Source organism: Protopterus annectens, chromosome 1.part0, assembly GCF_019279795.1.
Source record: "Protopterus annectens isolate FY-2018-M chromosome 1.part0, PAN1.0, whole genome shotgun sequence".
NCBI classification, from domain to species: Eukaryota; Metazoa; Chordata; order Ceratodontiformes; family Protopteridae; genus Protopterus; species Protopterus annectens.
The window spans coordinates 1953843798-1953856297 of NC_056725.1; the positions used below are offsets into that span (position 1 = coordinate 1953843798).

The following is a 12500-nucleotide window of genomic DNA, read 5'->3' on the forward strand; positions in this document are numbered from 1 at the left end:
ACGATATGGGTTGTGGGCCTTGCATCTCTACATAGACAGTGTAGTTGTCTGTGTGCTCAATCCCTACTTGGGGAGTTAACAGTTAATAGTCTTTTGTTTTGGGAGTGTAGGTTGGGCTGTTGTTAATTGGTTCCGATATCGTCTGCAGGTGGCCTTGCTGCATGTATACCTCCGTAACTTCTGTGGTATATCAGCGGCTATGTGTACGTGAGTAATTACATCCATATCACCTGTGCATCTACTCCATTTGGTAATTCTGTCGATACAGGGTATAATTGGATTCCTCCCACCTGGGCGTTAATGTTGCCTAACCGTGGGAGATAGTCTTATCAGTGATAACCCACATGTTATGTGTAACTGCATCTGCTATGCATAGGGACAAGTATATTTTGAATTCATGTCACCGTGGATTGTGTGTGACAGGTGTAGTATTTGGTTCAACATGTGGGTGTACCTGTCCTGCCGATGAATGATACTTGAGTATTGCATTCAAAACTGTAACATGGCTATTGTTGTATTTATACAATGCATGCAGTATGCATCTGCCTTTAATTGTGTCTCCCGCAGCGATGGTTTGTGGTTATGCAGATGTCATTGATTGACTGTATGTTTGTGTTGCTATTACGGTTTGTATTCCTTTAGCTATCTACGGTGGGGGATATGGGGTGGTTGTACATACTTGGATGCGGGTTGTGGGCCTTGCATCTCTACATAGACAGTGTAGTTGGTCTGTGTGCTCCATCCCTACTTGGGGAGTTAACAGTTAATAGTCTTTTTGTTATGGGAGTGTAGGTTGGGCTGTTGTTGTTAATTGGTTCCGATATCATCTGCAGGTGGCCTTGCTGCATGTATACCTCTGTAACTTCTGTGGTATATCAGCGGCTGTGTGTACGTGAGTAATTACGTGCATTATCACCTGTGCATCTTTACTCCATTTGGTAATTCTGTCGATACTGGGGTATACTTGGATTCTCCACCTGGAAGTTGGCTATTATTTGCCCTACCTTCGTGGAGATGGTCTGTATTGTTCTTATATTTATGTGTAACTGCATCTGCTATGCATAGGGACAAGTATATTTTGAATTCATGTCACCCGTGGATTGTGTCTTGACAGGTGTAGTATTTGGTTCAACATGTGGGTATTACCTGTCCCTTGCCCGCATCGAATGATAATGGAGTATTGCATTCAAAACTGTAACATGGCTATTGTTTGCATTTATATAATGCATGCAATTATGCATCCGCCTTTAATTGTGTCTCCCACGCGATATGTTGTGATTATGCAGATGTTATTGACTGACTGTATGTTTGTGCTGCTATTACGGTTTGTATTCCTTTATTATCTACAGTGGGGGATATCGGTGGTTGTACGTCACGGATACGGTTTGTGGGCCTTGTATCTCTACATAACCAGTATAGTCGTCTGTGTGCTCCATCCCTACTTGGAGAGTTAACAGTTAATAGTCTTTTGTTATGGGAATGTCAGTTGGGCTGTTGTCATGTGGTTTCGGTATCACCTGCAGGTGAGCTTGATGCATGTATACCTCCGTAACATCTGTGGTATATCAGCGGTTATGTGTACGTGACAACTATCCCTTGTCATTCTGTCCCAGATATTTGCAGTCCTTGTGGTCCTGTTGTTGGAATAGCCTGTTTGCCAGTGGTTGCCACATATTCAGATGGGAATTGATTGTTTGACACTTGTGGAACACACAGCGGTGTTTAGTAACCGTGGCCAACACGTGTACGGGTCAGTACTGGGGTAGCACATACTTATTTCAGCGATACATACCTATTTGCTGTGTGACTTTGCCAGACGCCTGTCATATTGCACATGCTTAACATATCAGTGTCGTACATACAGGCATGACTATTACATATGTCCTTTTCCATTTCTTATGGGGAATATTCTCTGCGCTACCATCTGGAACATATTCACTTTGTATCGTTCTATGTCGGGACACACCTAGCCAGGGAGTGGGGCTGTCACTACTACTCTGGGACTAGCAGTGAACATATGCCTGAGGCTAGTTTACCTGTATGCCTACACCTAATATTCTGCTCTGCCTCTAACTTGGCACCAACATGCACACATGTTGCAGACACACACACATTCTCACACAGCGGCGTTCCGCGGCACCCTCAGCCGCCTGCGATACACATACTCACACGGCACTCACGGGGACAGTTGCACACAGTACCTCGTGTGGACCACAACACCGGTGGCGGTGTACTGCTCTCTCCTATCATCATACTATACTTACGTACTGGTTACAGTACTGTTGTTGGCGGCTCCTGTCAGCCTACGAAGTTATGCATATCGGGTATGTTACGTTCCATGGTTGGCGGTATCCTATTATTTTGAACCTCCGGATGTTCAGATTGTCGTTGCACTATGTATACTATGTACAGATATCAAGCAGGATACATCTCAGCCACCTTATATCCCTCTAATTCCTATCTTATCTGTATTATATATATGTATATGTGTACATATTTATCTATATATATATATAATATATATATAATATATATATATATATATATATATATATATATATATATATATATATATATATACATATATATATATATATATATATATATATATATATATTTATATGTATACATCTTCTTGACAACGTGGCAGGCAATAACAGCAATGCCATATGCTGTAAGACTCACGTGCACTGCTCAGGTGTTGGCGTTACATGTTCCACTGGCTGTTGGGTTTACACAGTGTTTGGGGCTGCCTATATTTGGAGTCACACATAAGGCCACCCATACATTACACTTTACAGGTGGTCATGTTTGTGTGCCGATCCATTACATTGTGTGTGTGCAGGTGGGGAGGTGTCAGTCCATGGGGCCCCTCGCTGTCAGAGTATGTGCTATACGTTCCCTCTTTGCCAAAGCGTAGGCATATTGGGTATGCCTCCGGCTCTGCCTACTGGGCGCTGGCACAGTGTGTTCCTGGTCTGGAACCCTCTGTGCCTGGACTGGCCTTTGGCAATTGTGGTGGGCTTTGTGGCCTTCCTTCACCATTATGTCCCTGCAGCAGCTGCTTCCCACAGGATCTATTATGTAGCATGGCACATACTATGAATATGTGGGCACATGTGCCTGGAGAGTACTGCAAGGCTCCTTACCAGATGTATCCAAGCACACCAGAACCATGATTTCAGCATCCCGAACCTACGGTCTCATGATTATTCTGGTTTGTGCATTGTGCCTCATTATGGCGTTCTTGCATGTGTGTGTGCATTTCTGATGGGTGTCATCATCCACGGCTCCAGTGCACGCCAGCCAGCATCCCCCACGAGATGGCCTTGTGGGATGTCCCCCCCTGACAAATACCTGATACAGCTGTGAGGCATGCCAGATATGGGAGTCGTGGTAACTTCCCCCAGGGCTGCCAGCACACACATCCATGATAATGCCTGGGCATTGCACACGGCACTCTGGCAATTGATGGAGTGGAGATCGCTTATGTTTATGTAGCTTCTACCCTGGGCACGCCATGATGGTGACTTGATTTGTATGTGCACGCCACAGTCATCACACCCAGTACCTCCAATTATTGTGCCCACCACGGTGGAAGTGGCGCCATGCTAGCCAATATCCTCCGAGATCTGGGAAGTATATATGCTCATTGGCATGTGGTAATATGGCATCCAGGAACTGGTGTAGTACCCTGGATGCTGGGATGCCTCGTGAGATGCCCATTATATCTCCAGTTGGCCTTTGCAAAGGTACCACTGTGGCCAGTATTTGCAAGCTTACACATACCTTTGTGTCCACTGGGATGGGTTCCCCTCTGTTGTTTTCTTGTTCTCAGGCGCTGGGTCAGGCACAGCTCTCCCACTCATTTTGCTGTAACATGTCCCTGTCCACCCTGTAACGCTTCCTACTATCTCCAAGTCATGTAGCCCCTGGTAGGTTACCTCTTGGTCTAGAACCTCTCTGCCTTCCTCTCTGAGGGCCTCGGTGGTTGTCGGCATCCTCCTCCACAACACCGTTTCCTGTCTCTAACATTACGCTGATGGATCACAGCTATGGCAGCACCCAACATACATTTTTAAAGTTCCCATGTGTTACAATCTCCATGGTCACGGCATTTGGGAATACACGCTGTGCTTTGTGTGCGATTCACACTTTTATACTATTGTGCAAAGTACCAATCGATGATCATCATAGGGTGTGTTTGTATGGCCGCGATCTAAGGGTTATCTTCCGTGGTTTTACCGGGATGGAACTACAACGGTGTTGCCTTTTGGTGTACTACTCTCTTGCCTGCCATGGATTACCTTCTAACCTTCCCACTTACTATTTCTGCCACGCTGGTAACCTATCATTTTCTGGCATGCATCCTGCAGAAACCCTCATCATTTGTACTTTCGCCGGAACATGGCATGCCTTCATCGTTTGAAAAGCTACTGCCATTGTGCTGTCAGTCTGCTTTGCTCTGCTGGCTGTCAGATCTTTCCTTATCTTTTACACAATCTGCTACCTCCCCTACTTTCTTTGCATTCATATGCACTCCCCTATCCCGTTTGCAGGTTTCTGCATGAAGTTGTCAGTTGCCATGATTGGCCTTAAATGGAGTTGATTAGTTTTGATTATGAGCATCAGTACTCCAATTACACTTCTTTACGCATTTCTTATATTCTTCACATCACCTTCCCTGTTTCCGGATATTGTTTATGGGCGTGCGTTACAGACTAGGTTCCGGGGCGTTACGTATCCTCAGACACTTTTGCCACTTTTGCGCACATTACTGTGTGCTCTCAGCTAAACTATTACCCCACACCCCGGTCCTGCAGCTTTGATTTACATGTACAGCCCAGGTTTGCTGTGCTGCAATGTGCTTACTGCTACAGTGGCACACCCTCTGCAGAATGCGTCATGTATGTCCTCTGAGCCCTACCTCGGTGTATGGCCTACCGCGTTTGGTACAACCACTTCTCTTGACCCAGGGCATTTCTGGGATGTGTTATCTGCCTCATTTGCATGGCATTGACTACTAATTCATAGTTACCACGCGAACTGCATGAGTCCTTGGCAACCCTTTTGCACCGTGGTTGTGGCATTCCCATGCATACCATGGTGTATTATAACCTGTGAACCTGCTGTCTATTACTTTATGCTGTTTTTATAACATTGTTATATTATTTCATTATGTTACACCTTCTACACACATGTCCTGGGCGTGTTCTGATGAGTTACTGCTAGACATGCCTTTATTTAAGTTGTTATTTACGTGTTGTGCATCTTTTCTTTTGCCATAAACTGTTCTGTGTATTTTCGCCATTGGCATATGTGCTAACAGTGTGATGCCTGGGTCTGACACTCTTCCATTGTACTTGATGTTGATACTTTGGGAACAATTTTTTTTGGTTCCACATTACCCGTGGGCTGTATGCTACGCCTGCAATTCACTTTGTGAATCAACTATATGCCTTCATTTTGCATGGTGACACACCACACATAGGGTGTTTAGCATACCTACGCCGGCTGCACTGATCTTGCGCGCCCGTAGTGCGACGTGTGAATTGATCATGTTCACGAACCACTGCCGCCATATTTGGCATTAACGCCTCTACGCCATGCCATGCTACGCTGGTGCAAGGTTCATGAATCCCGGGGAATATCATTGGGTAGTCAGAGAATTACTGAAGTCAGTCAAAGCTATACATTCAATAAAATCATAGCTTGGTTATTTGTTCAAAACCATAGAATCAGTAAATAAAGGTGTGTGTCTGTACAACCCAAGCAAAACTAATAATGAGAATAGGTCCATGTCATCTCTACACACCCCAATAACCATATTAATTGAGAGTAAACAAATAAATAAATAAAGTATATCATAAAAAAAGAGAAGTATACATTTATTGAATGCTTCTGCACTAATATGAAGGACTTATTCAGAATACTGAAAGACAAAAAAATGATTTCTGAAATCCATTCCATTAACCAATAGAGATGAACATCCACTTAAGCAATTAATTAATTAAAACGTGTTGGTGAGTTAAAAAGAGTAAGTTAAAAAAAATAAATTAAAAAAATGATCTGTACAAAAAAAGTTGACCAACTGTAATTAATTATACATACTTCAAATGGTCTACATTAAAACTGAAGAGAAAAAATATAAGAAAGGTACAAAATATGTACAAACAAAAAGAATATAAGCCTACAACTATAGAAAAATAACTAATTAATCCTAATTTAGCAGAACTCATTTTTAAAATCGGGAATACTGAGATAGAGTCATTCAAGCCAGCTGGGGAAGAGGCATCTAAACTGATCTGCCAAATCAATTCCTTGTAGTCAATTTTATTTTCCCAGTGCCCACCTGTAATATCTAAGGGTATTTTTTTCAGTGTAATAATAACTCAAAACTTAGGAAGTTGGTACATTCAAGTATTTAATGTCTGTATAAGGTATTATTTTTATTCTCCTTCTGATGTCACATACATGTTTATTAAATTATTTTACCCAGTTGCATTCAATTTTCCAGTGTAAAATACTCTACCTGTTTGGCAAACTGCTGATAAATCAAGCACCTCAAGTATCACAGTTTAACAAAAATTACTTTGTATGTCTATTAAAATTCCTCAAAGTAATTCTAAGTCTTTTCATAGTTGCATGGATGGGAGCTGCATTTCCCCCATTTTGTAGGTGCAAAATTATTGACTGAACTAGTATACAAGTCACACTTTGTCTTGCCCTTCTCTAGTATAGCTTTGATATTTTTATCCATTTTGTATATAAACTGTGGGGTTTCTCCTAGTGTCTGCATTTTATCATTATCAGTTTTCAGTGTAGCCCAATCATCACAAATGTCTTTCTTAACTGGTGTACCTGCTTTGTTGCATTTGGATTACAGAATTAGTAAACAACTAGAAATCCCACCTTGAGCATATGGAATGTTGTTTTCATCTTATCCATCAAAGACCTCCCACACAGAAAAGGCCAGTCATATCTGTTCACAATAGAGGGCATGTAGGTCTTGTTTTTAATCCATCAGTCTCTGTAGAGACCAGCAGCTAATCTACAGATGATCTTCCTCGAAGTTCACAGTTGCTGATGAGGGGTTGCTGTTTATAGACTAGATTCCTGGTATCATCTGTCTAAAAACATTTCTGACATCAGATTTACAGTTCACTCCACCATGCATTTTGCAATGCGTTTACTTACCATCCGCTAGTGAGGACGGCATTTTTCCAAGTGGATGATTCGGCCATCTTATATTTTGTGACAAGCTAGATGGGGGAATCTTATCAAGTTTAACATGTCAACTTTGGGAACCGCAGTGTCATGACAGTGAAGACAATTTAAAACTTAACCTGTTAACTGTAGGTAAGCAAATAAAGTTGGGGAACCAGACAAGCATTCTTTAAGTACTGTAGATAAAGGTTATGCTTTCCAATTACATTTGGTTAGGCGTATGCCCGAAGTGTAAAAAGGAGTCCAATGCAGCTTTACTGAAACTAGTTAACATGCTGTCAAAATTAGGGTCTCTATGATCTTATGGCCACATAAAAAACTGTTAGAGCCTTGGCAAATTAGATGGCATAAAGTGTGAGGGGACCACAATTGCAGTTTTAGATGGTGCTTGGCTGTTAACTTCATCAAATAGGTTGGCACATCAAGGCCACTTGAAGGATACCAATCATGTTCACTATGATTAACGGTGTCCATTAGGTTAATCACCCTTATTAGAAGGTTTCTAGAAATGTTTGCTAGATGACAGATGCAAGTGGTCACCATTCAGTTCTTAGCATGCAGAATGCAAAATATGTATCACTGTAGTCCCAAAGGGTAATACAATTTTAAGTCCTCCCTTATCATTTGTATGGCGATAGTTGGCATCACAACGTCCCATACTTGTTCATGAATAGAAGGAGAAACAAAGCAGAGTTTCCACTTTTATCCCTTAATTTTAACTTGCCACTGATTTTATAAAATGCAGTGGAAATTCAAACTAACATTTTGGGTGGAACCATGATAAAACTCCAAAAGTTGCGTGCAACAGTTTTCTGAGTGAATGCAAAAACAAAAGACTACTTTGAGGATTTAAAATATCATACAGCCCCTGGAGTCCCACATCTGAAAGACAAGCCAGTAATGAACTGCAAATCCATTAAATTCTTTTTTACTGTTAAGTGCTGTGTGTGTGTGTGTGTGTGTGTGTGTGTGTGTGTGTGTGTGTGTGTGTGTGTGTGTGAAATGTCAGTGCAATGAATCCAAGTAAGTAGCTACACGAATGAAACTGTGTGTGTGTGTATCTGCGGGAGACTATGTGGGAAAGCTGAAGGGCAAGTATCCCATATGCTAACATGATGTCTGGTTTGACAGTGCAATGGTTGCAGTACCCTCTAATTCAGTCACTAACCATCCGACAAAGGTGTTTGCATTCTATTGTGAAACTCTTACAACTTGATTACATTGATAAATATCTCTGAATCAGAGTGACAGTCCCTCAGCTGACTGAAACAGATTCCATTGGAATAGGGTGGAGCCACTGCTTTATTTGATTCCTCAAGCATCTGGTCCTGAATTAACCGTGTCAGAGACTATGAGACTGTTCTAATTCTGGGGTGTGTGACATTGTGTTTAGAAGTACTCACTGTAAAATTCTTTGCAGTTGGTTTGACCGCCATACTTACATCTGATTGTCATTTATATGACTTCAAAAGTTCGATAACTTGCCAGACCAAAGCATCCCTGAGCAGTTTTGCCCCCAATTAAGGTGACTTGATTGAGACTAGGTCATACTGTTTTGAGTTATGAACACAGAAACTTCTGGTCACACACTATAGTTCCCCATGTTTCATATTGTGATACTGCCAGTCCAGCTATCTGGAATTTTGTAAGTACAATTTAATGCCTTGTGTGAATATTTTCTATTGACATGATTTATACACAGTGATTACTACGGTGTGGCATGCTTTATGCTATACTGAGACTAAATGCTATGACTAAAATCCAGGATTTACAGGCTTACCTTACATTCCCCCTTAGAGCCTGTGATTTGGTTTATTCATTTTGTCTCGAGACTAGGATTAACCTGCAACAGTTGCTTGACTAAGAATGCAAGCTTCCACCTACCGGCGTTAGATCGCCTTACCAGGTTTGACTTATCCAATAGCTGGCAGATGCATAAACAAAATAGATGTTATCCCTTTCGCAGTTTCATTTCCATTGAAATCAGGTTCGGTAAAGTACACCATATGTCTACAGCTAGAAGATTTTGTATTGTCTTGAAAGTAGCATAAATTTACTCACAGTGCAGCTATTTCATGAGATGTGGTCCATCAGCTGTTTTATTGCACGTTTTTTATGACTTTTTCACAACAGTTCTGAATCCTTAGCTGGTAAAAACCCAAAGATTCTGAGAGAGTGATATGTATCTTCTCACACATTTAAGCTTCACAGTTATGTTAACAGCAAATTCTGTTTTTAGTTGTAGGACTTTGCCATAAAGTCTGGGATCATACGTGGCATAGAGTATCAAGTAACAAGGGGGTGAATGCCGGTGGGTCGCTTCAAACTGTCATTTTCCTTCACTGCTGATGCCCATGCACTGATAATATTCTGGAGCACTGAGTGCCTACATTGCCTAAAGAACTTGTCATCCAGATAGAGTGACTGAATAAAGTAGCACCCCTATTGTCATTTTGTATTTTGTCTTGGGGACCTAATCTCTAATGGGGGACACATCCCCCACCGCATCTAAATCTAATACACTCCAAAGAGCTCTTACGCTTAAGCTTGCCCCTGTACTTCACCGTATACGCGTTAGACTTTCTGCCAACCATTCAGCGGCCCAATGAGATGATTTTCCCGCTTTCAGGGGTTGTATTAACGATAGGAATATAGTAAAGATTATTTTAGATGTTTTCTGTATTTATTTGGGCACATTTGACTGTCCCTGCATGTTGTTTAAAAATATTTCCTGTGATTTTGTACAATCTGAAGTAACTGTGTTTGTTTTTTCGTTTCAAAAATGTATCTTTATTGTCAGAATTGAAGTTCTTGGCTGGGGAGGCATATATTAACTTGAACTTATATTATTCAAATATATTTAATGCCTTGTTAAAACTCTGTGGCTGATATTTGTGAGACATATGATTAGGCTCTTAAATTAGTACTTGCATGTGTATTTTCACTGACACTGTTTGAAAAACAATATTGGTTGGGCGATTTCCAGTATAATAGGCGCCTGCAGTCCATTAGTCAAAAAAAAATCTACAATTTTCATGGGGGATTTCAAATTAAGTCCTACAAATGGATTACACCTCATGTCAATGGGTATCCTTGTAATCACCTTGGTTAAAATCTGCATAAGTGCAATAGTCAAACATTACATTAGCTGATAAAGATATTTAAGGTCCTGACTGGTGGCAGACTGTACCAACACTTACCTTATGAGTCTCCTGTGACAAAAGAATGTCATAAATGCGCTGAGCCAAGCCTATGTTTGTACATAATGCCCCTAAAAATAGGTCTTTTTTCCAGGTGCTCATGTAAGCTTTGTCCAAAATATATAAGACTATCAATATGGAACTAACCTGGAAAAGCTTACAGTAGTAAAAGCCAATACTCCATTTGCTAAGAAAGGTTGGTGGTTAGCACGGGGTGATCTACACAGGTTTCTTGGTTACCAGTATCCTGATTGGGCCTATTCCTACAGTCTAGATGCTGAAACCCCTTCATCTCCCTGTTTTGTCAATAATGAAGATGTTTTGAGACATCCCAAAAAGAAAACAGAGTGGTAACTAAAGGTTCACAGAAAAATTAAAGGTATGTAGAGCACCCAGATTTAAAAATTTTTATTATTGTTTTAAATTTAGTCAAGCAATATTTCTATTGCTACCCTCACTCAACTTCATGATAGCAGAGCCGGGTGGCATTAAGCTCAGGAACCATCAAAAGTGCCCTTTGGGAGATCTCCACAGTTCACCAGATGAACTCACATGTGTGTGTGTGTGTGTGTGTGTGTGTGTGTGTGTGTTTAAACCTCATATTGTGAGTGTGTGTGTGTGTGTACATATTCACACACACACCTAAATATGAATACATACATATATATATATATATATATATATATATATATATATTTATAATATATATAGGTCCCCTAAGATGAGTGAACACTCATTTGAATGAAACCCATATTACTGTGACCACTTTCCTGAAAGTCCAGAATATCAAAAGTTGAAAAGAACAAAGCACAGAACATGAACAAACAATTACTGACATGCATTCCAGTTCTGGGAGAACAAAATAGACTCGAATATATCTTATTTTTCAATGAGATAGAGACGTCCTAGGTTGTTATATTTAATCGATAGGTGTGGCAAAAATGATGCGTAATGAATTGTGGTCTTTTAAGGTAAGTGTAGTTTTATAGTGCTCCTTTAAGGTAGTGTGGACTTATAGAGACTACATTGGTTGTGGGATAGGTATGTGGTGATTTTTCCATTGTGTATATTTACCAGGGTTTGTCGGTGGTGTTTGTGATTTTTAGTTTTTGCTGCTTTATGGTGTGGTATTCTGGACTATCAATTTAAGTAGTCACCGGTAATATGGGTTGGATCAAATCGAACATGAACTGAAGGAAACAGACCCACATGTGTAATGTATGTATACATATATATATATATATATATATATATAACGTGTTATATATATATATATATATAAATACTGTATAACATATATATATATATATCATATATATATACACACATATGCATATATATATTAATACCTATTGTATATCTCTTTTGGCTGCTCCTGTCGGGGGTCGCCACAGCAGATCAACTGTTTCCATTTCTTCTATCCTCTGCATCTTACTCTGTCACACAAACCTTCAAGCTTATTTCTTCTACTTACATGTAACTTTATCTTGGGCTGCTTTACTTTTCCATAGTTGCCTGTCGGCTTCGTCACTGGTCACTTCGTGGCTCTGCCTCCCTCCTCAAACTACTCTGGCACATCTCCAAACCTTCCAGCCTGGCTGACCCTCTATTATACTTATTCACAACATATCCTCGTCACACTGAACCACCAGGATCAGCATCACTATATCATGGAACTTCAAACTACGGCTTTTGTTAATGCCACTGTCTCCAACCCATATAACATAGCTGGTCTCACTACCCACTTGTGGACCTTCCCTTTCACTCTTACTGGTAATCGTCTGTCACAAGCCACTCCTAACACTCTTATCCACAACTCCATCCTGCCTGTACTGTCTTCCTCACATCTCTTCCACACTCCCTGCATTACCAGCAGACTGTTAGTCCCAAGTATTTAAACAAATCTACCACTACCACCTATACCTCATCTCCACCCATTTCCTCTATCCTCCCTCTCATTCACACCTGCGGTATAATCTGTCTTAGTCCTACTGTTCCTTCATTACTCTTCTCTCACTGGGGCATCTCCACCTCTCAGGGTCTCCTCCACCAGTTCCCTGTCACTAGATCACA

The 12500-nt window shown here is 40.8% G+C and overlaps 1 protein-coding gene across 1 annotated transcript in view; it reads left to right on the top strand.

Moving 5' to 3' along the window:
- TRAPPC12 (trafficking protein particle complex subunit 12) overlaps positions 1 to 12500 on the top strand; it is a 791394-nt gene that overhangs the window by 323870 nt on the left and 455024 nt on the right. The window contains exon 8 of the mRNA XM_044070401.1: positions 3922 to 3939. Within this exon, the coding sequence (XP_043926336.1) occupies positions 3922 to 3939 (18 nt within the window). The remainder of the gene's footprint in view (positions 1 to 3921; positions 3940 to 12500) is intronic.